The 26,936-nt window shown below is 37.6% G+C and overlaps 3 protein-coding genes across 11 annotated transcripts in view; 1 reads left to right on the top strand and 2 right to left on the bottom strand.

Annotated features, from left to right (window-relative positions):
• CEP112 (centrosomal protein 112) overlaps nt 1-15,537 on the bottom strand; it is a 163,013-nt gene extending 147,476 nt beyond the window's left edge. For 4 of the 8 annotated variants that reach the window (XM_027471327.3, XM_072025830.1, XM_072025833.1 and 1 more), the window contains exons 1-6: nt 15,203-15,533; nt 14,252-14,372; nt 13,089-13,279; nt 12,161-12,327; nt 5,949-6,045; nt 4,636-4,707 (exon numbers count right to left, since the gene is read on the bottom strand). In XM_027471327.3, coding sequence (XP_027327128.3) covers nt 4,636-4,707; nt 5,949-6,045; nt 12,161-12,327; nt 13,089-13,279; nt 14,252-14,351 — 627 coding nt within the window. In that variant the 5' untranslated portion in view covers nt 14,352-14,372; nt 15,203-15,533. Of the gene's footprint in view, nt 1-4,635; nt 4,708-5,948; nt 6,046-11,549; nt 11,589-12,160; nt 12,328-13,088; nt 13,280-14,251; nt 14,373-15,202 lie in introns of all 8 variants that reach the window. The other 4 variants (XR_011804176.1, XM_072025828.1, XM_072025834.1 and 1 more) reach the window with 3 other exon arrangements.
• Nucleotides 15,538-19,635: 4,098 nt separating this feature from the next.
• APOH (apolipoprotein H) lies at nt 19,636-26,149 on the bottom strand. Of its 2 annotated transcripts, XM_005016097.6 has the most exons (8): nt 26,015-26,149; nt 25,237-25,413; nt 24,429-24,525; nt 22,954-23,030; nt 22,169-22,357; nt 21,626-21,805; nt 20,927-21,124; nt 19,636-20,039 (listed from the first exon to the last, which is right to left on the bottom strand). In XM_005016097.6, exons 1-8 carry the CDS (start codon nt 26,076-26,078, stop codon nt 19,969-19,971), a joined length of 1,053 nt encoding a protein of 350 aa, XP_005016154.3. In that variant the 5' UTR covers nt 26,079-26,149; the 3' UTR covers nt 19,636-19,968. The 2 variants fall into 2 exon arrangements, with proteins under 2 accessions (XP_005016154.3, XP_071881937.1); XM_072025836.1 differs by lacking the exons at nt 22,954-23,030; nt 24,429-24,525.
• Nucleotides 23,761-26,936, top strand: part of PRKCA (protein kinase C alpha) — a 169,336-nt gene continuing 166,160 nt past the window's right edge. Inside the window, exon 1 of the mRNA XM_021269952.4 lies at nt 23,761-23,818. The gene's annotated coding sequence lies outside the window, so the exon portion shown is untranslated. The remainder of the gene's footprint in view (nt 23,819-26,936) is intronic.

The following is a 26,936-nucleotide window of genomic DNA, read 5'->3' on the forward strand; positions in this document are numbered from 1 at the left end:
AAGGGTGAGATGGAAATGCAAAGGCGAAAAACCTGTAAAACAGAAACTTTAGGATTTTCTTTAGCCTACGCATTTGTACCTGCAATACTATTTCATATCTGACATTCTCCAACTGCAGTAGTATTATGCTCTTCCTTCTAACTCACTTGGTTTCCAGCTCATATTGCATCTGCCCTGCAAGCCAAACCATTGTCTACAGACACCCAGCATTGAAGAAGGCTTGCCAAAAGCTCAAGGTTAGCTCCCTGACCTTGCTCCCCGGAAAACCGGGCAGCAGATAATCCCAAACATTGAAAGCCTTCATCATTACCAGGTGGACTTCTGAGAAGGCTAAGGCTGCAGAACTGAATTTCAAAGGCATAGATATTTTTCAAAAGTCCTCTATTGGAGGGGAAAAAAAAAAAAAAAAAGGTCACCCTTTACTTTCGCTTTTTCAAAAGCTAGAAATTATTGTAAATATTTATGATTAATTCAAATACTTTATCTGACCATGAAATTACGCTGTTTACAGTCTAAATAGCTAAGGTATATCTTACTTGTTTATAAGAAAGAAGGAAAATGTGTCTCTAATACTTTGTATGGCCTAAGTCTTGCATTTTTTGATTTTGTAACAGCAGCCATATGTGCTTTGAAGTTTAATGTTCCCACTTTGTTACTTGTTGTGGATTATATCCACTTAAACTGATCTGTAAACATTTAATGTCTCAACATTCATTCTTTTCATGCTGGTCTTCTGCAAAACTTCTTGTTCTCAAAATTATACCACATTAAAGAGGGAATATCACAATAAAAAATGCCCAAAAAAGAAAAAAAGCTTGTATTTATGAGAAACATGCAAATTTAAAAATAATAAGCAAAAGGTCAAAGACAAACCAACATACATATGTATGAAACTGAAGGGCTGCCATGAGAAGAACAGTAAATCATATCATGCTTTTTTAAGAGTATGAACCAAATAAATGTCATCATGAAAGACATCTTTATTTGAACTAGAATTGAACTCTAATTTGTAAATACCACTTCTTAATAAAAAATGACATTTTGAATCTCTTTGTAGAAAATATTTTTGTTTCTCCTGTTCTATTGGGCAGTTAGACAACAAATCATTTTTCAATTTGTGAGGACTGCCATGATCACCCTCCAGTACTCAAGCCTTCACAAACCAGTAAATCCTGGTGTTGGAAGGGCTATAGATAATCAGATTCCCATTAAGAGGGGAGAAAAAAAAAATCTATTTTATGAAAACATATGCTCTTAATTCATGAAAATAAGGCAGAAATCCAGCATAAAAAGAGATTCCAAAACTGAATTTGAGATAAGTTAACCATAATTTTTAACTTCAATATTCTCAATTGCCAATTATTTTAACAACAGATAGCAGATAAAACTATGTATTTTTAAAGAATACTATTTTAAAGCAATGAAAGCCATGAGTGAAGCATTCATTGGAAAAGTAAATTGAGCTAAAATGGTTCCACATAATAGCAACGACAGTGCAGAAAAAAGCCTAAGTTTGAGCACTAAGCACTTCCACAAAACTCATCCTCAGGCTGTCAACTACATTTTACCCTCGAGGCTGAAAACGGCATCCAGGCTTTCTACCAGTCACAGTCCAGAAACGTATACCAGAGCTTCTGCTCTTTTGACACAGTAAATATCACAACAAGGACTATGGTAATGTTATGCTTTCATTCTTCCCCTTCCGAAGTCACATTTTGTTCTTCAGAAGATGTTTATCAAGGTCTATTTGTCTTCAATAATACACAATTGTATCTTATTACTGTTCAGCAATGGAGTCAGGAGGTATGTTGTATATATTAAGATGCAGGAAAAAAACATTTAGATCAGCAGGCTTATTGTACATTCCCCCTCTAAGCTCCTTCAAAGATAAAATGTGATTGTTTTCAAAACAAGGATGGAAAAACACACATGAAAGAGTTAAGAACACTTCAGATTTTGAAATGGTAAACAACTAAACTGAACCTTGCCCTAAGTTCTTACTTTAATCTAGCAAACCCAGCCAGCTAGCATGTTCCCTACAGAAATAACTGCTGAGTAGCTTCAGGAAATTTGAGTAAGGACATTCTTATCTAACATCATAATTTGTAGGGAAGTTCACTTTAATGCTGCTTCTGCAGTCTTAGTGGAAGGACATTAAAGCGCATAAAGATTGTTTGTCAGCATGGAAGTTGAATTTATTTTTTGAAGTCACAACACCACTTGGAGTTCACTGTGGGAAAGTTTTTGCAGTGTTGCTGCCCTCCAACACCACAACATATACAGTAGGTATGTTTATAGTAAGCAGACAGACTAAGAAACCAAACAAAAGATAATCAAATGGTTTGTACAAAAATGGTTGAGCTTAACTAGACTGGAAAGACACAGGCAGATGTGAACTAAGTACACAAACCAGGCATATCATACACTGCTGCTGTAGCCACCCAAGAACTCTGTGTTTGCATCTACTTTAACCCTGTGTTATATATAATTTCTCCAAACAGGAGAACATATTTCAAGCCACTGACCACAGAATTTCTTTGGCGTCAGTCCTGTTAAACCTTTATTATGCAATAATGTTTGCCATGATTAATCTTTCTGTACAAGACCTGAGTGTCCAAATTCTTTGGACTGAAGATTGGTAAAACCCTTTTACCAGAAGTGATGTACAGATTTTCGCTTCTGGCTGAATTTCAGTAACGAAAAATGTTCTCCCTGATTAAAAACCCCTTTGCTGTTTCCCCAGGGTACAATCTCTTTGTATGCTTTCCACCTAAGATGAAGTTCTGAATTCCCTGGGACGTTTAAAAGACTGGCTTTGTCACACCTGAAATTGACTACAATGACAACTGAAACCATACCAGAAGCATTGTGAAAAAAACTAAGTAGGTTGGGTAAGAATATACAGGGGTCTAATTCATTGTTATTCCTCTACATAACTTACATTTTATATCCAAAAATTGTTTGTGTACAACCTACAAGTTTAGTGAATGCTAGAGGAAAACAGAAAGCAGGTTTCTAAGGAAATAATTCTCTTATTCAGCAAGCTTATTTTCCTGACACTACATATATTTTATGATATTTAGTTACTTCTCAAGAAATAACTAAAGGGAAGGTGAGGATGTCCCATTTATGAAGTACACTATATTTGCAACAGCATGCAGAAATTTATTGGCAGTTGTTAATAAAATATGATAGTTGAGGAGTTTTTAAATATATTCTAACATAGCTAAAGAATAACAAAGTAAGTTCAAAGAAACAGCATGGCCAAAGATTACTTGAATTTGTCTAAACTCCTGGCTCTGACACTTTTCCCTTCAAACAACAAAACTATTTTTTCTTTTCTACATTGCAAATGCAACTTCAAGGCATGAACGCTTCATAGTCCCACATCGGTTTAGATAAGAGTCAATAAGGCTAAGAAAAACACATTTTATAATGTATTTAAAATTAGCTAGTTTTAGTATTCATTATGTGAAAAGCAAATTTAATCACAATCAAAACTCAACTTTTTTAAAAAAACATTTAACCAAGAATGCCTAGAATACAAAGAACTTGAACAATAAAACGTTTGATAGAGATAATCAGAAATGCTGCAAGGCAAACAAAAAAAAATCTTATTGCTCATAAGAAGCAACAATATTAGCAAAGTGATGCAAGTTTTACTTTTCATGTAGGAAGTTATTACTGTTAACAACAAATATCTGAACTCTTCATAATACAGTCTGCTAAGCCTTGACCTCTCTGCTTAGTAGAGAAAGCACAGAATTTACCAAAACTTTTCACGCTATTTTTAATTAAAATTTAAAATATCTGAGCTACTGATGTAGGCATATCATAAAAGTAAAAACACATTAGAACCACAAGCAGCAACTTATATATAGTGCAATGTTAAATTCAGTACGTGACCTTAGAAATACATGACCTACATAAGGATTTCATGTTCCCCATAATAAAACTCATTATATTCCTAAATGTAACCACACTTCTGTTCCCCCATGTTTTTAAATTACTCTAATTTCTCCATCAAGTTTTTCTGCAAACACCTCTGACTCCTACTCAAGGAATTTTTGAGCTTTCCTATTTTCTCCATCAGGAACAGCCCACTGCCTGGACTAAGATTCTAGTTATTAAAAGGGAAGAAAGATTAACGCACTGAAAAGCCTCTTGAACCTTGCCAACAGAAGGCAAAGCCTAAGCCATCAATACAACTCAACATTTTCGGTTAAAAATTTTATATTTCTATATTTAAAAAAAATAAAAACAAAAAAATAACACACACACAGAAAGCCAAGCTCTTATTTATACTAACTTAAATTCAAAGTAATGTTTTCAAGTTTGCTAGAAACAGTCTTTGTTTCTACCAGAGTATGGCATCTGGTTTTGACCATCAGGTATTATTTTCATTGACTTATCAGTAAATATATTAAAATCATTTATTAGAAATAAGACATGTGAACGCTTTTTTCCTGTTCATACTACATATATTCATTATTAGCCTTTTCAAGCTTTATAATTTCATTTCTGGAAGACTGACTCCTACACAAAATTTTGATGACTAAATTCAGTGATGAAAACTCTTTAGTAATATAGCCGAAATTTCAAGCCAATAAGTAAGTAATGCACTTCTTATTTTACCCCGAGATTCCAACTATTGAGACGTGCTTCGAGGTCACTCTCATCCAAAGCAGTGTTTTTTTTATGATGGTCCTGAAACACAAAAAGTCAAACGAAATATCAGAAGAGCTGAGAGAGGCATAGTGCAAATAAAAGCTTTTCATTAAATTTGGCAATGCCTACTCTACTCTTCCTAACTGTGTCATGGTACTTGTCACAGCTTTAATCTAAATAGCTCAGTTACCAGTAGCATACTGTGCTAGAAAGGAGTTCAGAGGAGGATGAATCACCCTCCCGCCTCACTTTAATACAGTTCTTTATTTTACTTTACACAGGGTGTGTTCACAAAAATAAATAAGACAAAACTCCATTCTTCAGGGAACACACTCTAGAAATGAGCCATGCTTAACTGTCTTTGGCAGCTGATGGGAGAGCCATACAAGCTTCCAGTTTGACCTACTTGCCGTTCACTTCCTCCAGAGTTCTTAGTTGTGCCCAGTAAAGAAAAGTAAGAACAGTCTATATGAATTGCTAACAAGTCAATAGCCCACTCCCAGCTGCAATTGTTCTAAGCTGTTCCTCTAATACAATCAAGAAATAAAGGTGGACAGATCTAGAATATACATACATCAAATAAAAATATTTCATGGAGGTGTGGGACCTATAATTGATGCACTGACTCCAATGAAGAAACTAGAGGAGATAGACTTCTCTGAGGTAATGAACACTGGATTTTAAAAGGCTACAAAACACATATATAAAACAGAACAGCAACATCATATGTTTTGATAGCTTTAATTTTTCAGAAGTAATTTTTAGTTTTAAATGCTTGCTGTCATACAACACCATTAAATAGTCCAGACTAGAAGAGTTTTACTTGAAGTCTGACTACTGTCTTTCAATCAGTTATAATGCTAGTTGTTGAGAGTTTGATAAAACAAGCTGTCCAAAATTCACTCAAAGGTCAGCTATCATTAAAGAGAGACAAATCCATCTATGCAGATTTTTAAAAAATCTATTACTGCAAATACAAGATGATGTCAATACAGCCAATTTGCAAATCCTGTGGGTAACAACACATCTAACATGAAATACATTATACTAAACACAGCTCAACCTTTAGGATGAGCTGCAAGTATCCTACCAGAAACTTTTTCCTATGCACAGAGGGCAGATTCTGATGAGGTTTAGTCCATGTAACTAAATATCCTAAATATCTCCATCTGTACACAGGGATCATGACTCATGCAATTGGAAATAAAAGCTTTACAGGAACATATAAAAAGAACTCATTGAAACTACAACAGGTTTTATTACAAGGAGAAGCATCTTACAGACAGTGATGCAGCTAGGTTATCTTCATCTGTCCGGTGAGGAGGGCTTGTAGACTGTGACCTTAATGTTGGCTTCCCATTGAACGTGAATCTCTCCCTGTTGTTATAACAAGAGTAAGCAGAAAGAAAATAATTTTTAACACTTGTGGAACACAACAGAGCTTACCCTTAATAAGATCCTTTCTACAACAGTAGGTGATTATCCATATGTAAAGGTCAAAAATAGTATATACATATATATATATATATGGTATATTAAGAGGTGGTTTTTGCATTTCTCAGTCACTACATTACCCAACACCTCTCAACAGATTTTAGAATAAACCTAAGTTCACCAAGAGGGCTGATTTAGGAGAACATGTTTTTAAGACAAAATTCCTAAGCACATGAGACAGCATAGGATGCTGTCTGACAACTCAGAGAACGGAAAAGGAATGATGATGTTGGTTGTCCGCACCACAGGGGAGACTAGTCTGGGAACTACTAAAAAGGAGGTTAGATCAAGGTATATCTTCATGTAACATACAAACCTGAAGACAAGGACAAGAACCACACAAACAGCTCAACAGAAAAGCAATGACTTGAAAGGCCAGGATGAAGAGTAACATGTGAAAGAAACAAGTCATATATATTACCGTAGTTGCACCTCATTTCAGCTCTCTTTTAGGGACTATAGCGATATACATGGGAGGGACAGTAAGAAAAGCCCCGCAAGCAATACAGGATATAGTACAGAATAAACAAGTATTCTGCCCAGTACAGAAAAAAAGGAGACAAGGATGCTTTGAAAAAGCTATTAATATAAAGCATTTGCACAAGAGGTCTCACGTAGCAGAAGATAACTGTCATTCATGAACCTGGACAAAAGATACCTCCCAGTTACAGAACAATGAAAGAGAACAGCAGCACAGAACAACAAAAACAACACAATAACTGTAAAAGTTTGTTAAATAGGTTGATACAGCAAAGGATCCAAAACAGTAGCAGAACACCCTTCAGCATATACTCGGGTGTCAATTCCATGTGTAATAAAGTAATTAAAGACTCCTGTTAAGTCAATCCACCTTCCTGTGACTAGCTACATAGTATTAAAATCAAGTCAGACCATTAAAATGCCTTTCATTCTTTCCATCCAGCAGAAAATTAGACTATAAGATATGCCAAAAGACACTGAGATGAATTAAGTGTTTATGAAGTGAAAGACAACCGTTGGATGTACAATATAAACTAGTCACTTCTAGGAAGACATGCACAAACTTCTCATGAAGCACACCAGCCCAGCTTTCATCAAAACAGCAGGGAATTGTGAAATATAACAACTGGAAGCATATCTTCCCTTCTAGCAGCAGTAAATACGAGCAACATATATGGATGCAAAGTAACTATTACGAGCAGTAAAACAGGTAAGTTTAGTTAGAGAAGAGGTAAAAAAGCTGAAAAGAAGCATAGTAATACAATGACTTTCTCTAGCATTCTAAATCACACATCTTACCAGAATTTAATTTTACCTGCTAGTAAGATGATTTTGTGTAAAGATTTGTTGTCTTTCACTGCAAGTCTGCACTTTTATCAATGGACTTTTCCAAACAACATTCAGGTTACCAAGCAATTAACGTTTCATTCATTTAAAACAAGAAAGAAAAATGCTCCGATCACTGAGAGATTAAGGACTATCGATAAATATCCAAACCAGACAACAAGCTACATGTAATATTTTTAAACTGAAAAAAGGAATGAAGAAAATTAGATATAGTCTTAGTTCTGCACTTGCTAGTTTGAAAAGGAACTGAAAGGAAGTCACTTTCTCTCTATAAACAAGCTCTGCAAAGACCACTAAGGATGGACTGCAACTCCACTCATTCCAAATGTATACCACCCATTCACTCCCTTTCGCTTTCTGCTATTGAGTCAGCCTCCAGAAAGCACAAGATGTTATGTAAGATTATTTATTTTTCCTTCCACAGCAGGTGAGTGAAGAACGGTCAGGCCTGACGCTAGCTCTGTGACCTGCCTCAACAAAAACTGAACTAGCATGGGAGAAGGAAGCAATTTGCTGCTAATAAAAGAGATTAGTAAATAATTTCCTACTAGGAACAAAGTAAGGGAAACTCACTGGTTTTTCCCAGTATAGCACAGCCACACACTAACCTTTAACAATGTTTTTGAGGCATAATCTGTAACACTACAAACATACGGTAGAATTTTCCTACAGTCAGAAGGGGGTCAGATTTTTGTCCAAACCTCACCATACATTACTAAAACCTTTTCTCTCAAGTTTCAAGTTAAAGATGCAGCTTTCTAGCACCTGCTTGCTTGGTCTTAGACAAATCTGACTTGGAAGCAGAGCATACGTACTTTTTATTTAGCCAGATAAGCAGCTTCTTATGTAAAAAGGCAAAATCTTCACACATAGCATGTATACTGTAAGATAAAAATAACTGAACAAAGCTTCTCCATTTGTCTGCTTCTTTTAGAGGAGAGAATCTCAAATAAACAAACATGAAGAAGTTATTCATAAGCATTTCTCACTGGTATATCTGTTTTGCCTTGAGAAAATGTTTTAGCCCATCTGTAAGAATTAAGTCATGGTTGGAACATAAAATTTCCATCAAACTAAATATATCACACGCTTCTGGACACAGCTTTCTTAATACATGTTCTGAAGTAGTGAGGCAAGTAAAACGTAACAAGATCCCCATCTGCTGGCTCCTTACAAACTGCAGATTCCAGACGATTTTTTGTACTTAATCTCTTTACTTGCACTGATGGCACGTTCAAAACTAAAAATTCAAAGAAAAACACAATCTTAATATAGACGCTTGCAAATAAGTATTAAAGAAACTATCCCCATGAAACCTAATATCTGAAACATTCACCTGCAGTATTGCTTCCCACATAACTCATGCATTTAACATAGTATCCCACTGCCTTAAAGATTAATTCTTGTTAATCTACAGGGATATCAAAATTTGCAACTGCCAACACAAATTCACGTTTCCTCATACACAGTTTCATTCTCAGCTGGAGTACACACCAGCAAAACCATGCCTATATTGTTAAGTTTCACTTCCAGAACTCATTACTGCTGGCATGGTATAATGGACAACATGGGTCTCCTGGAAACTTACCAGAGCCTTGGAAACCAACTGTTGATCACCAACATAGAAATTGCTATAGTCCCACAGGGCCAAAAAAAAAAAAAAAAAAAAAAAAAAAAAAAAAAAAAAAAAAAAAAAAAAAAAAGTGAAATAAAGCTTCACTATCCTGCCCACATCTCAGGAACTTTGCAAGACCTACCTAAATCCTGGGTTCAGATATAGAATGGGAAAAGGGGTCAGGCTTCCAATATCCTACTATAATCCAGGTAGAGAAAAGAAAAAAAAAAAAAAGGTAAAGAACACAAGGGAGAGAGTAGGCAGGCCTGTGCCTCAGCCTTCCTCAGAAGTGGACAAGCACAAGCTGGATACAGAGGGAGGAGTATGCTGTCTCACATCCTATTCAAATAACACCCCAGCTGACACTACAAGTAAGGAACTCAGAGCAATTAGATGCTCTTTTTTTTTTTTTTTAATGCTGCAAACACAGCATGGTACAGGAATCAGTGCCAGAAGTTCTATTAAGAAGATTTATTAGAAGTAATAAATCTGTATCAGCACAACTCCACACTGTTAGGCCTGAATGATACTTCAGCATGGTCATATCAGAGCACTTGGATATGAGCAAACAGAAGATCCCTTAGTATTAACGTTGTAGGACTTGGAAAGAGGACTGATGCTCTTTAAATGACTGTTACCACTGCATAATTAATGGATACATGAGAGGAAAAGTTTTGAGATACTGAATATTAACATGACATAACTTGCAAGTGCCTGTCACCTGCAAAAATGACAGCTGAACTATTTGAAACTGCAAGACTCAGCACTGTGATAGAAGGAACGTGAAATGTGCACTATAAACATAATTAACTTTGTTTTAAGGACAATTATAACACTTATGAAAAATACAACTGAACACATCAAAAAGCTTTAGACTTCTGAAACAAAACCTATGAGCGTATTTCTAACGCAGTGAAACCAAACCAGAGGTTTCACACAGAATGAGAGCAAACACTTCCTCTTGTACAGAGCTTACTTAGGGTGTGAACATAATCCAGAGCTACCTATAACAGTGCTTTTTTCTGCAAGGATTTGAGAGTTTAAACATTAACTAAAACGTCAAAATAAGCAAACAAAAGGCAATTCCATTCATGACTGAAATGCAGCTACGTAAAAATGAACATAGAACTTGATCATTAGTACAAAGTAGCACTATATAAGAGAAACTGAAGGAAAGGAAATATTTAAGAATAGAATATAGATAAAGTTTACCAAAGATTCAAAGTAGGACAGAAAAAAAAAGCCTATGATTTTCCACAGTGTTCACTGACCAGCATGGCACATCTTTGATACTAGAGACATTTTTCTAAGCCAAAAGGAAACCAAGACTTAATAACCTTATGCATTTTACCCCTTTACCTGCTTGCTTTGTAAATTGGATAGAAAACAAAGAAGCTCTATAACCAACTGACTAGAAACACAGACGCTGCTTAAGCTTGCTGCACTTTCAAACCTACAAAGAGGCTGTCCAATGGATTGCAAGAACAAGATACAGCTACAAATACTCAGGATTCTGATGTACAGCTTCAGATGAACAATACTTAAAATTTTGTGTTACCCTAATGACAAACATGCAAGATATAGGCAAAGAGAGTGCTAGTCGTCAACACTGCATGATATAAATCAAAATATATTAAATCAAACTGAATGAGAGAATGAGAGATTGTACAGACAAGGACAAACTTATTGCTAACAATCCCACAGACGGCAGTTCTGAGTCTTTATCCTCAAGTTTTGAAAAGTACAGCTTCTGACCTATAAACTAAGATTCAAAAGACTAATGAGAAAAATAAATTCTGCTATTTCCTAAAGAAGCCATCATGAAACACAGGACAAACAGGCCAAGAAGTTTTTATTAGAAGAACTATCACACTTGCAAGAAGATGTATCAAATACATTTTTCTTTTTATGCTTTTCTTTCTTTGTCACAGAACAAAACTTGCTGATCTTCAGGGATCCACTACTCAATTTCCTCCAACCTCTGACCGTGAACAACAGAACATTCTTTAAATCTACCATCTTATTCCTATTTTTATTCTCTCTATAGAAAAACTATTAAAAACTATTTTACATGAAGTTCCTTTCAGCATTATCATCTTAGAACATATTTTAAAAAAATATTATACGGTTACTTTCCCCAAGTTCTTTGTCATTTGCGTATTGTATGTTCCATTTATTTTTAACTAAACAGAAACAGTGAGGATTGATCTACCTCAGCTTCATTAGTTAATACCACTCTTGTATGCTGATGTACAGAAACCGGAAAGAAAAGACTGCACAAGAACTCCAGGGGGACAGTAACTGTTCTGATCTACTTCAAGAAAAATGTGGCCTGAGAGCCTTCATCTACATTGTCTTTTACCACATCACTCTTCCTTCCTGCCTGTGCATTTGTCTGTGCTTCCCTCTCCCAATTAAGTACTTTTGTATGAATTTTGTCTCTTGCCTTGTGACCACTGTGCTTTGCCACCATAATATCTGAGGTCTGAAAAACATAATCAGAGTATCAGCTTATTCGATAGCTGTTTAGAATGTCAGAACAATAGCCATTATCTACTTCTGAAGTCTACAGAGGATACACTATTACCACAAAGTGAGATAAGAATGTTGCAATAATATGGACAGAGATCATTTAGGAAACTGGCTCTTTGGGCCACCTATGAGTAGTCCATGGTAATCATCAGACAAAATCACTATAAAGCCTTCTCTTCAGGCACTGCTAAATTTGCCAAACTGTTTGTCCTATTGATTTTCCATACTGTCTGTAACTATAAGGAGAATAAAAGGAAGGGGAGAGGATAGAACTATGAGATTTGGAAGATGACTTACAGGAAGTAAACATAGCAGAGGAATGAAATAACAGAAAAAGAAGAAAAACAGCAATCATTAAGATATAAGCTATTAATGAAATTTCTGTTCATGAAGTACGAATACTGTATTCAACATGAGTCCATGAGAAAGTGTAATAAATTCAAATTCAAACATGCAGAGCTTATCAAACCAAGTATATGTTAAATATGAATCAAATACTGAATAAAGCAAATGAAGAAATCTTACCCATATGTAAGTGATGTTGCTAGAGATAATTCTTCTTTAGAAGATATTTTCGACAATTCCTCACGTCTGGATTCACTGCTTCCTAGTTCTCCCATTACCCAGTCAGGTAAGCACTCTGGGCTACTACTCCGAACTCTTGGTGAAGTTGGTTCATCAAAATAAATTGACTGTAGTTAAAAATACATACAAAATCAATGCTATATTTACACAAACACATTCTTTACACTACTAATATAATTTCTTGCAGGAGTATCTGCGTTATATGAATTATTTTCCGAGTAAAGTCAAGGAAGTTGCAAATATAACCCTCCCTACACATGAAGATTAGTACAACAAGCAAAACGGTGCGTTTTCCTGTACTTTATTTCTTTCAGTATGGGTAACATGAGTTAGGACAGGTCCTGCACTTTCTCAGTAAAGTTGATATTTGCCACACTATATTCAGCTCTTCAGAAAACTACACGCTTTACAATGTCTATGAGAAATACTGTTATCTTTCCTTTCATAAGTTTTAATGGCTGGAGTTCACAGCAAAAGGCAGAATGGAAGACTGCTTAAGTCACACTAGTCACACTTCCTCTCGCAAGGATATCTGCTGTTTAAGACAAAACACAGCCTGAAGAGTTTTGATTTTTTTTATTACATCCTTTGAAAAAATTAGACAGAAATCATCTTCTTGTTTCTTCAGGACACCTATTTTTTATAAGCCCCCTTAGAACCTGAATTTTGAAAAAATAGGTCTCTCATAAAAGGTTTTTGCATACAAAGATATTTCCAACACTAGTTACAAGATGTACGACATAAATGCATTCAACACACAAATCCACTCAATTCATTCAAGTTTTTTCACATTTATGCCAAATCAGAGACTTTAAAGTATTTTCAGAATACGATTAAGCAAATTTAACTGATAAAAAGTTACGCTCACCATGTATGAAGGTAAAGTTTTCAGTATTCCTGGTTCTGGTTTGTGTGTAAAAGGACCTTCTAGCAAACCCCGTTTCAGCATGTGGAGCAGAAGTTTTGCATATAAGTTCCGATTCTTCCTTCCTGCTACTCCTGTACCTGCTCCTGAGGGTTCGCATAGTTTTTTAATCCACAGTGCACATCTTTGTCGTTCTAAAATAAATTTTAAAAAATATAATAAACATATATATATAGAGAGAATTGCTATATATCAAAGAAAATTGAACATGAAGATATAACAAAAGCTATTTCTGGTCACCATTTTTTGTAGATGCTTACCTTCTACCCAAAAGTTTAAAGCTAAACCAACAAAAATCCCAAATGACTGAACCAAAGTACCTAGACTTAAAATAAGTCTTTAACAATAGCTCAGATCTCTCCCATTCAGAAATATTTTCTATAGATTCAAATTTACTAGAAGCTTACATGACTTTTAGAAGCAGCACGTCCAGATTAAATCTCTAATGATTACAAAGCCCACAAATGACAAAGATTTCTGAACTCCTTCATACCATCAGGAACTGAGGACTGTTACTCACTGCAAGGTGGTGTATGTAACTACAACATACAGCTTGTATGAGAAATAATATTTTATGAACACATTGAGTCTTCATTCATTCTAAAATTCTATACACAAACATTTCTGCCAGATGATGAAATTACTTATATGATTAAGTATTCACAAACCAAAGCCTCAGCTTGTAGATTGCATGTATTTAATAATAATAAATTTGTTTCTAATCACTAGCTTTATAAGACGTTATTTATGAATGACGCCTATATCACTACAAGTTTCTAACCAAATCAAAAACTTCTAAAAAATATTTTCCATTTGGTAAACACAATCTCAGAATTAATGCCTTTTAAAAGCTTTTAGTTTCTACTCATTTTTAAAAATGGAGAAACCAATATATTTATGCAAAATCACATTTACAGCCAAAAATATAATATACGTAAGTCCAAAAAATAATAGCAACAGCAACCTAAAAACTTTTTTTTTTTGGGGGGGGGAGAGGGCAGGGGGTGCTCAACTTACAATACCTTGTAACATCAAGCATTACACATAACAATTACCTGGAGTTTTGTCATTGACGTTTCTCTACATACGCGTTTTGCGATATTTACCTGACCTATGCTGTAGCTTTAGAACATGAGGCTTCATATCCACAACGCAGTGATCAAACTCTGCATCTAGTTTTTCCCACGTTTCCTCTTCACCATTCATTTTGCAGGAACGCAAAGCAACCTGCAAAATTTTTCATATTGATGAGATTGAATACCACTATAGAGTGGTCTCTATTCGTATTGGGCCAGGAGAAAAGGAAACTTTTTCATTAGATTCACGCAAAAATAACTGTGGTTCGCATTACAAATAACGTTCAATTAAACTTTCTACAAGAACACATGTTGTCTAGTTTTCAAAATAGTCAGCCACACAAAAAGGTATTCGGTAGGCACAATTTGTTAAAAACGGCACCTACGTTAATTTGTGTAATGGCTACGTTCATCCGAGTTTATCTTCCTTGTAATTAGCAAACTTGTAAACTTCTTTATTAAAAGGAAAGAAGAAACTGGAGGAAAAGCACTAAGCAGACTTAGAAGTGGCACAACTAACGTACATCGACAGAATGTTAAATATCCCGTTAAAAGAAAAAGACAGCCAAAAAGGCTCTTTTTATCCAAGCTCTCTGGCCACAGAGTTCCCGGTGGGGTCAGGCAGGGTTCGCTGCGCCTTGCGGCTCCTGAGCAGCACCGGGATTTGGGAGGGCCGGGCCCAGCCCCACAGCCCAGCCCACCCCACCCTGCAGCCAGCCCGGGACTCCAGCACCATCCCCGCAGGGTGAGAGCCGCTATTTCTTTATTTCTCCTCCTCCTGCGGGTGCCTCCCTGCGGTTTCACCGCGCGGCGCTGCCGCCTGTAGGGCTTCCCTGAGGGGACCTGCAGCGGCTGCCCCCCCTCAGCGACACCTCCCGCGGTGACAAACTCAGAGGGACAGCCAGGCTGCTGCTCCCCCCTTGCCTGCTGTCACCCCACCGACCCCAACCGGCACCCCCGGTCCCCATCACCCCCTTTTACCTCGCTCTTTAACCCCGCAGCGCCCGGGCCCTGCCCTGTGGGGCAGCGGGCGCCCGGGGTGGCACCGCACGGGAAGGGCCGCGCCGCGGTCGGCGGCTCCCGGTGCCCCGGAGCGGGGCCAGGCCGGCGGCCAACGGTTCAAACCGACCCCACCCCCGCTCCCGGCGGCCTCCGCTGACAGCCGGCCCCGGCCTGGCCCCTTCCGTTTCCGCGCTGTGCCGCGGGGTTGGCCCCGAGACGCGATCGGCCACGGCCCGGGCCCGGTGGAGGCCCCGGGGCTGGCGGCGCCCTGAGGGGGGAGCGAGAGGCGGGCGCGGTTGTGGAGGCCGCTGCGGCCCCGGGCTGGGGGCGCTGCTTCTGAGAGGATTTTTGGGGAGCGGGTGGGCTTGGGAGTGCCCAGAAGCACTGTGGCAATTTCTGCTTGTATTGCAAGAAAAGGAAACGCACAAATAGAGATTTGGGGAGGGAAAGATGTGTGCTGTGTTAAGAAACGCGGACAGTGACCGCACACACTGTGGTGTCCAGGGGGATGGGTGTCGCCTTGTCACCACCTTCAGCTGCCGTCCTGGAGGCTGCCGCTGGCCCGAGCCAGCACTCAAAGTCACCACACCATCACCTTGCGGATTTTGACATGAGTGAATAAGCTCTTTTGGAAGCTGGTGTATTTCTAAATTGTGTAGGTGTGTCTCTAAAACTAAATTGTGCAGTCATCGCTGTGCCCAACACTCTTCCCCCAGTGTACACACACATAAATACTGATCCCTGTTTGGGCACACGCTGGTAACCCCAAGAGGGTCCAGCAGATTCTCTGATGGAGCACCAAGAGAGATGCAGCAGATGCCAGAAATTCCATGAAGTTCACTAAGGGCCTTGTTATGCAGATGTGCCAGGTGCTTCAGCGCTGTGGTGGAGCCTGCTACAAAAACAAAGGTGTAAAAGGCGTTGGAGGCAACTCTGGGTTGGTTTGGCTGCCTTCCTTTGTTTATTTGTTGTAATTGTTGCTAGTTGGATATCAGCTGAAACTTCTTAGCTGTTATTTGGTCTGCATCTTTGTTACAATCAAAACCAAAACACTTCCACTCAAAGCTTGGTGAAGAACGTTTGGCACTCTGAAATGGAAGGTCAGCAAATGAGAGGTGGCTTTTGAGTTCTGAGCAAAGTTTTTGTGGCTTCGTAGTGGGTACCACTGAGCAGAGAAAATGACACTGAAATGGCAGGTGCAGGCCAAATAATTTCAGAGCCAATTTTAACTACTTTTTTCCAATATTGCTAAGTAAATTTTGTTCAAGTATATCCTCATAGATAATAGATCAATTCTGGCTTCATCTTAAACCACTTAGTATGCTTAATATTGCTTATCTGTCTTATGAAGCTATCCTAAGGGCAGAAAAAAGGAGAGAGTATTGTGGGGAGAAACAAACAAACAAAACAAAACAAAAACCTGAAAAGTGCATGCCTGACCTTTCTAAAATAAGTCAGAGGTTATGCTTTTCATTTTGTAGCCACATCAAAAAATCATTAATTAGTCCAAAAGAATTAGAGAAACCTCCCAGCCCTTTTAGCTCTTCAGCCACACAGCTCTTTGGCATGCATGTATGATTCTAAATAAAACTTCTGACCTCTTTGATCGATTTAAGTATTTCTCTTTCCCCAAAATCTGTCATTAGTCTATTGTGTGTATAGCATCTAAAATGCTTTCATCTGGAGCATGTAAACTCTTCAACTCTTCTAAGCTTGATTTACATGCACATATAAATTAAACAAGAATTTCTTAAATGTATGGTAGAAAATTGGCTGTTTTCTTTGATTTCTCAGCTAATCTCCAGCAGAAATGATTCTGTATCAGTGCTCATTTGGTGATGGCTATGACAGCTATACTGGTTGCCTGCATAGATTTCATGCAACTCCTTAAATCAACATTTGCATAGTAGCAGTGCAAAAGATAACTGATGGAGTGGATTACAAAGATTATTATCTTTAAATTCTAAATTTAAAATATTTGTCATTCAACATATTTTTGAAGATATGACTACTTTCAATGTTTTAAAATACTGTGGATTTTTGCAACGCAGTTAGACTAGCAGGAAACCAACTTGCTCAAACAGCTGAACTTGCAGAAATTTTCACTTCTGAATTACCACTTTGGATACCCAGATTGATTTCCTAATGATTACAAAATTCCCAATCTGTTAAGTCAGTCCAAATCACAGGAGACAGACAAGTGTTTGCTTACTGACTAGGCTATGGGAGGCCCAATACACGAGGCATAGCAGAAAACATTACCAATAGCAGCCAGAGAGGTTGAAGACTACCTGCACTGATTTGGCAATTGCATAACTTCTGTCCAAAAAGAAGGAAAACCAAAAGATCCAAGCAATGACTGTGGCCTTGTCTTCGGTCAAAGCTGCAACCTGGACATGATGAGTACAGATGTGCACTGACACTCCAAAGGAAATCGCTCCAGATACACAGTTGTAGAACACACAAATATCTCAACCAGAATACAGAACAAATTCCTAATTTGAATTGCAAAACTATGTTCATTTAAGTAAAACACGTGGTACTTTTTCCCCCCCAAAACTCATTTTACAATGTTCTCTTATCTCTGAAACTGTCTCAGCAGGTTGTCACAAGTAACACAAGCACAGCTTATGGCATTTGGCATTCTTTCAAACATCTAAAAAAAAAAAAAAAAAAAAAAAAAAAAAAAAAAAAAAAAAGGGCAGGTTTCACTCCACTCACTCATACCAGCAGCATTTGGAACACCTCTAGTTGCAATACATTATTTTTCAGACCTTCTAAGCAAACCTTTCATGTCTGAAAAGTTGCAATTCAAAAACACTTCTCTACTTCAAAGACTTAGCAGGTCGCACACTCCCAGCACCCTCCTCCCCTTCTTGCTTCAGGAGACTAGACAATAAATTCAGCATACGAACACTGACTCCTAAGGGTGATTCTTTCAAGTAGTCAAATACTGCACATTCAGCTAGGAAGCAGGGCCAGCTGACATGATCAGTTGTCATCCTGCTGTAACTGGGATAACTTAACATCGTTTAGAAAAATCTGAATGTTCCTGGGGCAACTGTTTTTGTGCAAAATACAAATAATTTCAGGGAAAAGTAGCATTTGCGTGGCAGCAAACGCTAGCTTTACTTATCCCAACTTCACAGTGTTTAGCTATGAAAGACAAGTTAATATTAAACTGTGTTTGGTATCTCAGCTACCTTCCTGAACATCCTGATCCCAATGTTTTATCCACAAAACATTGAGAGGAGATTTCCAAACAGATAGGCTCCTGCCAGATGATTTATGTGTTTATTAAAGGTGGCTATGAATATTCTGGCTTCTATGTCAGATGTTATTCAAAGATCCCATTTAAACACGTTTAGGAAGCAAAACAGTACACGTTGTACCCACAAAATAGAGAAATTTACTCAGGTAACTAAAGAGGCTCTCTCTACATTAGAGAATTGAATTCCTGATAAGTGCAAGTATTAAATACTTAATAACGCCTGCCTCAATCTCATCTTAAACATACAAGAACAAATGATTTGAAGAATACTGTTAAAATATTCATGTGCAGCCTTAAAAGTATAAAAGTTAATAAGAGTACATTCAAAGTTTTTTTAATGGTGGCTTTAGCAACTTATAATTCTAGTTTGATCTTGTTGTTAATGTTAAATGGAACTTTTTTAAAGTTTTAAAGTAGCCTGATTACTCTGTGGCTTACTGCTGCTTCAAATCACAGAGGAAGACTTAATACTTCAGAGGGAAGCACCTGTGACTCACTGTAATCTATTGCAGAGGAATATCTGTTTTTTGCTTATCACTTTCTAGTAGATTGAAATTATATATTTTTTTCTGAATGGAAATATGGACATTAGCACAAAAATTGCCAGACTGGATCATGTGATCTACCTGTATCATAAACCAAATGAAAAGTATAGTTTACTTCAGAGCTACCTACTGACCAGAAATCATTATTATTGCTCAATGGTGCATAGTTCTCTTTCTTTAAAAAGGAATCGGCTATGTTGCATAATATTTAAACAGTGTTAAAAATTAACTGATGTTTAGAACAACCATTTCAGGTGAAGTTCAAGTCACAAAAACGTAAATAGTTCTATTAATTTTATCAAATTTTTTCTTAAGAGTAAAAGAATTCTCTATCTGATGCTATTGATATTTAAATGATGGTCAGACACAGCTTCTAAATGCATTTGGAAAGCTTGGTCTTTCTACTTACATAAATTCTGGAAAATCCTATGATGACCCTCTGTCTCTCTATAATTAAAGGTCCACTCCCTATCACAGGGGAGAGGAAATGGAATCAGAATCCAGCTAATTACTGATGATGAAGGCCTTCTCTATAAAACAGTTAAGAGCTGAAGGATTTGATTGAGGATTAGGTAATATTAAATAAGAACACACTATTGGCAGAAAATTACTTTATTCTAAAGGGGTTGCTATTGAGAAAGTGATTTACAATTACATAAACATTGGCAATATGCAAAGAGAAGTAGTGTTGTGGGGATGTTGAATGAGGCAGAGAAAAGAGGATGGAAGTTAATGGAAAATGGCTGAAATAATGTGTCATAGCTTGTGAAAGAGGCTGCTAATAGCAGCAGTAGGAAAAACAGCTGAGACCGCGTTCTCAGAGAGTCCCAAGTTCACCTGGAATTTACCCTCACAGGACCTAGGTTGTCCTTTCTTATATTTCATGGTTTGCCTCAGTAAGGCATTTAGCGCTGTATTTCTTTTTTAACTCATTCATGATCTTCACATGGTTTCATGTCTGATGGGTCCTTCTTCACAAGAGTTGAAAAGAAGCCGCGTTCTGTTGAAAGCAAGAGGTTGAGAACTCGGGTTAAAATAACAGAACATGCAATAGCTGAAAACAATGCATCTCGTGGACACAGCTGGGCAAGCAGTGAATTTCTGCATCACTGCAAAACCACTGGAAGAAATACACTATTTTAATTTCTATTTTAATAAAAGTTAAGCTACATCCATCTGAAGCCAAGCCAAACATAAGGAAGGATGTTTTCACCATGGATTAGGCTGTGCTTTTTCCTTCACTTACAAATGAAAATAAGACTTACAAGGAATATCAATAAAACACGTGCAAAGCATTTTGTCTTGCTGACAAACTTCAGTACTTAGTCTGCTTATTTATTCAAAACACCTGTGTGCCTGCCTGCAAGCCAGTTTCTCCAGCCTTGGTTCCTCACAATGGCTGTCAGCTGCTTCTTAATGCTTGACCCAATGTCAGAACCAGTCAGCATAAAGTGGCAATACTTCAGCAGAAAATATATATATATACATATATATATATATATATATATAAAAGTATATATAAAAGTATATATAAAAGAGGGGAAGCAAATGTGCTCGATTCTCAAGGCTGAAGCCGTATTTAAGCTCTAGAAGTTGACGTAAGGATTTGTGAAATCCCAGAACATGTTACCTGTGGCCTGTTGTCTGGGCTAGGCCCCTGCCTAATGCCTTCTCAGAACAGAAGAGTGATTAAAGCAGGGCCCAGAAAATACAAAAGAAAAGAGAAAAGCACCTCTGTGCATTCTCCCCTTAGCTTAGGTCTTCCTAAATGCCCTGTGACTTTAGTGCAAGACAGACAAATCAACTGGTCAAATAGGGCTTGAAGATGAATCATGACATTGCCCCTGACATGAACAGACTGCTGTTTGGAATTAGCTTGGCTCGTACCTTTGAAACAGGCAGGGAGAGTAAGATTGCCATTCACGCACTGAACGGGCACAGTGTAGGCACAGGACTTCTCTTTATTCTTGCAGAAGAAGGACACGGTTTCACCATGCAGAATGCCTTCCTTAAGGTCACTCTGAACTCTTTTCTTCTCTCCTTCGTATAACACTACTGCTTTCTTAACTGGCATTTTGCACGGCTCTGTAAAAGAGTACAGTTAAAAGCAATACATAAGGATAACTAGAGCGCTGTTTTGAGAAGTAGGTAGATTAGATCCCGTGATAAATTTGCACAAGTGACATTTGAGAATGAAAAATACTGTGGCCATACGTATGTAGTACTTCTGCTGGTATTACTATGCTGAAGAACTTCTCGCCCCTACATGTAGGGACAGAAGTTTCTGGTGAATAACCATCCCCAGTAAAATTTCTAATTATATTAAATAGGAAGATGAGAGGAAATATTCAGACATAATACATTTTTGTAGCTGATTATTGCAGTCAGTTCAGATACATCATGGTATGCCATGTTGAATGCTGGAAGCCATTGTAGATTATCAAGGCCTTGAAATTACAGCTTTAGTTTACCTGTGAGAAGACAGCTCTTCCATGAAGGTGCCATAGCTCATTAATGATCAGAGTCGTGCTCTTTCAGGAAAATTAAATTTGATTAATTTGTTTCTAACAGCTGGAATATATATACCTTTACAGGTTGGCTTTGTGGACCAGTTTCCTGTCTTTTCACATCGGGAATACTTAGGTCCTTCCAGCACGTATCTGGATTGGCAGCTGAAGCTGACGGTTTCGTTGTAGTGATATGTTCTACGAACAGCAAAATTTAAGAATCCATTTTCTATTCCTGATGGAGCGGGACATGTGACAGCTGTGGTACAAAAAAAAAAAAAAAAGCATTATCAATGCTGCAGTTCTAAAAGATGCAGCATTAATTTTGAAGTATACTTAAAACTTTCATGGTGATTCATTTCAGCCTCTTTCACGGGCAAACATAGAAGGAAATATTTTAAAATACAATAAATAAACAATTGCATTGTTTATTTACAACATTGCAATGTTTACAGCAATGTTTATTTAAAACATTGCAATGACTTTCAGAATAACTGTACTGTATGTTTTTAATAGCATTATGATACTTTTCTGTAAGAAAATTATGCAAGTAATTTGATATATACAATTCTAGGATTCCTACTATATATTTTTTTAATGCTGCTAAAAGTAAGTTATTTACCTCTGCACTCCGGGATGTTGCTCCAGGTCCCGTCGGCCTGGCAGGTAGCTGTCTCGTTTCCAATGAGTGCAAGGGGTGGTACACATTCAAAAATAATCGTGTCCTTGTAGTAAGAAATATTTCCAGGTTTTACGTGACGGTAAGAAAGGACTCCAAATTCAGAAAGTGATGGAGGTGGACACGTCACAGCTAGAAAAATACTATATTCTTAGAATTAAATCTTAAAAATTAAATTGTTAATAGTACCACAGGAACAACATGCTTATGGCCAAATAAACCCACAAAATACCTTTTGGAAGTGTAGCTATCAAAACAAAAAGATCAGATTTAAAGTCCCAGAAGCCTTAGAGTATGTAATCCAAGATTTTTTCTGTGTTTTTCATGCAATATTATGCAGTATATTGCTTTTTTCAGTAAAGTGTTTGTGCAGGAAAGGTTATAGCAGAAGTATGCATAACAGTTGTAAAGCATGAAAATGCCCTCTTTTTATGTACCTGGAAAATGTACCTGGAAAATTAATTTGAATGGATAAGCATCTTACCTTCAGCTGTAAATAGCATCCCTGATCCTAGCCTTTCACACAGACCTATAAACTGTATTTCTCTGTAACCAAAATCCACACATATAAAACCAAACATATAAGCTGCTTCTTGATTTTTCCTAATCTCATTTTGCACAGCACAGTAGGAGGCCTCTGAACAAGAGCATATGTAATTCTGAACAGCATAAAGCAGCCCTCCTGTAAGGATAGAATAGTTTTTTTTTTTTGGTATTTAAACACGTACGTTGACACTGTGGGACACTTCCACTCCACTTGCCATCTGCCATGCATTGGCTTGTTCTTGTCCCAATGAGGTTGTAGCTGAAAACCAAAAGTCCTGGTTACCAGAAAGCTTAATGAACCTTTATATGGAGAAAAATCAACTCGTTCTTTGCAGAAAAGAATTTCCATTTCTCACAAACAGACTTAACAAGAGCCCAGTTCTGAAATCCTTCTCTAATTAAAGCACTTATTAATTTCAAAGGAAATTTGGATTAAAATATGAAATATTTTTAATTTTTAGGTATTACAATTTTCCAGAAAGAATAATTGATTTAAAAAAAAAGTTTTGTACTTTCAACTCAATATTCTATTTTAATGTTACAATAATTTATACAACTGGTTGATATTGTGGATATATGTAAATAGTGAGCATTGATCTTTGATCAGTGATGTTGATGTTATTGGTTCTCGGGAGAAATTCCCAGTTGCTTATGGCAATTAGGATCAGTCTATTTGTAACAAACTCAGCACTCCATACCTAAAGGTACTGAAGGGCTTTATTTTTTTTTATAATACCAGGTAGCCCAGTTTAATTTATATGTGCACTCCATCTAAATGCTTCTCTAGTTCTCTGTATGCATATTACTACAAACTTACACTGAGCTTTAGAGAAATGCTCACTCTGTATTTATCATTTCAATATCACCCAGCTGAAGCCTAGTAAATTATCATTAACAAAATTAAATCAATTCAAGTCCCTTTGCTACACTTGATGTCAGAGCTGAATTTATTTATTCCTTCTCTTGCTTCTGCAGAGGAAGAAGTAACTGAGGCTACTGATGTTCTTCATTGAACTCCAGATTGTGGCTCGCTTAGGCTCTTCCCAGGTAAGCACTATTTATTAATTACTCACCAAGTAGTGTGACTGTATGTTGCTATCAACTATATCTCTGCATTTATCATAATTCTATTTATTTAAATGTATCCTCATTTCTAGAATCAGTAAGCAGCCTTCAGTAAAAGTGTGTTTGGTCCAGGGACTAAATGAGGATTAACCTCATGTTTTCATTTACTGAGCTCGGAAGGACACAGAAACAAAATTTTCAGTCTCTAGAGCCTGACAGCATAACAACTTAGATAGTGATTATCCTTTCTTTGCTGTAGGATTTCATCTCATGATGTAATAAGAGGATTTAAAAAGCAGGGGAAAGTGGTCTGGAATAAGTCTTTGTATAAAATCTCTGCTATTTTGATGGTTTTCCTGTCTGTAAGATGTTGCTTGTGAGTAACAAAGCCCTGGAATGTAATAATTGAGTTTGAACAGGGAAGGATCACTAAACATGGCCTTTTTAAGCCTCTGAAGTTCAGAGGGGTTTTAAGGTGATATTTTCTAAGTTCCCTGGCTCGTAATGTTCCAACAGGTGATAGTAGAGTGTAAAGCTGTGATTTAGATTATTTAGATTTCTTATTTAGCAGCACAAGAGAGGGAGTCCTTACCCTGGTTCACACGAAAAACTTAAAGAACTCTGGTAATAAGAGTCTATAAAATCAATTTTTCCATGCTGTAGCTGTCCAGGAGTGGGACATCTCATTGCTGTTAATTAAAGATAAAAAGGATACTATTATTTCACGAGGCATGAAGCTAGGATAGTGGAAACAGAGTGGTTGTAAAGGGGTCTGGGTGCCTTTCAATTTTCTCTGCTTTTGTGTGCTACATTTCCCAAGTGTAAGTAAATATTGTACATTTCTATGAAAACATAATAAAGGTAGCTTCAAAAATTTCATGATTAGATCATTTTTAATGATTGATTGTCTGCAATTAAATGGTAAAAAGGAATGGCAATGGATACAATAAAGGCAGATGATGTTATCAACCAATCTGATCACTTAGAGTACAAGCACTGCTGGGCTGAGCCAGGTTAAGGTTTGTTTTGTCTGGATCCAGTCCCTATCACCCTCTGGCAGCAGAGGCATAAGGGAAGTGCATGGAAAGCTCCTTCTCCTGTTGCTTTCACCTCTTTCCCTTCACACCCAGTTGTCTTCTGATGACTATTTATTTTTCAGGAGAAAACTTAGAGCAATCTAAGTTTTTGTTTGTTTGTTTGTTTTGCTTTGTTTTTAACCTATTTTGACTCAGGAAAGTAATAACAAAAAAACATACGAGCAAAATACAGCAAAACACACAGCTCCTTGGCAGGAGGCAGCAGCTTTGCGGGGAGCAAGATGGCTTCTGCATTTGTTCTTTTGCACCACGTCAACAACGTGGTGCAAAATTTGGGGGTAAGTTCTACTTAGTTTTACTTACGCAGGCACAGGAGCGTGTTGAGAGGCCACTTGCCGGTGGGCTGGCAGGTGTACTTCCTCTGGCCATTGTTGGGGACAAAGCCAGGCCTGCAGGTGTACTCGATTTCCTCACCCACATCGTACACAGTTTTAACCACATTGATTGTGGCGAAGAGCACTTCTGGTGGCTTGGAACAGACTGGAAGAGAGGAGACGCTTTACCAAAAAAGAAAAAAGTGGGCAGAAAGTTTGAGATATCGTAGTCTCTAAACTGGAAGCACAAGTTTCTGTATTATAGCCAGCTGCTGGATGTCCCTATGCTGAGCTAAGCGTCCATCTATCATCTACAGGTGACTTACTGAGGAAAGGGAGGGCTGTAGTAAGCATCAGCAAGGAAAAAATGTGTTCTTTTTCTTCTCTCTGGCAGCTCTATCATGGCCCCAGTTACACTTCTTAGTGAGGAGGAAAAAAGTGCTTTTGCTTTAAAAATGGATTTATGAAGTGTTCTTCAAAGCAAGGCAATTATGGTAAATGATTTAGGGGAAAAATATGGTGAGAGGGACTTAGAAAAAAACTGATGCATTTCATTTTTAATCCAAGTTGGTTTGGTGGTGTCAGAAATTCCCCTCACTGTAGAAATGAAGGAAAGGAAGCGAAGACGAGAAACAGCTTTCAGAGAACCCCCATTCAAAACAGTTGACCAGAAATATCCAAAGGCTTTACAGTTCCCTTGCTTTCTCCGGATTCCCTCCCTCACACTCTAGGGTAGCAGTGGCTATTAGAAAGCGGAGGGCGCTTACCTTTTGCTGCAAGAGCAGAGTGGGTCAGAGCAGCCGCACACACGACCAGCACCAGGGAGTACATCGCTGCCAGTCCACCAGTTTCCCGAATGACCCTCAATCCAGCGTTTCTTCCCCTAAAAATAAAGGCAGCCACAAAAGGGTGGTTACATATTAACTCTTTGTATTTATTCCCACCCTGGTAAACAGAAGATAAAAGGGTCCTTGTGTAGCTGGAATAAAGGATGAAATAACCGTCACATGTTGCACTGGTACATAATGCAGGAATTCAAACAGCAGTCTTGGCTGCAAACATCTCCGCTCCGGTTGTTGCTGCAAAGCATCTCCTGTTGGGGCTGGTGGCTTTGAGAAAACAGTATTATTTTCTCAGCATCTCTAAAGGATGAGGATGCTTGGAATTCAATATTGGATCAAATAATAGAACTGTCACTGAGAAGCTTTTGTTTCTCACTCGAGCTTGTATGTTTTCATGTACCAAAGACTGCTGAGAGTTATAAAGCTCTTTTTAAGGCAAAACGGTTAGTGTTGGAGTGACATTGGTGGTGTTATATGCCTCCAGTGATAATACCAGATAAATAATGATTTAGCTGATGATCTGGACTGAAACTTCAGGCTTCGTGGGCCTGTTTTATCTGATTCATGTTGTCAGTTGTCATCTTTCAATTAATGGATAACCAGTTAACTACTGCATAAGTACTATAGGGAAGGGTCACCATGCCAGTGCTGTGGAAAAAGTGAAATAATGGTTCTAGGTTGTGCTTATTTGTGATAAGAGCTCATATTTGAGTCATGGTTTTGGGTGGTATAAAAACTTGTTTTGATTCCCCCATTTGGGGTCATCAAGTCAAAACTTCACAGCTATCAGCTGATGTTCTGATCACTGCAATCCTCCTAATTTAGCAGATTTTAACTGCAGGAACAT

This window comes from Anas platyrhynchos, chromosome 19 (assembly GCF_047663525.1).
Source record: "Anas platyrhynchos isolate ZD024472 breed Pekin duck chromosome 19, IASCAAS_PekinDuck_T2T, whole genome shotgun sequence".
In the NCBI taxonomy this organism is placed as follows: Eukaryota; Metazoa; Chordata; class Aves; order Anseriformes; family Anatidae; genus Anas; species Anas platyrhynchos.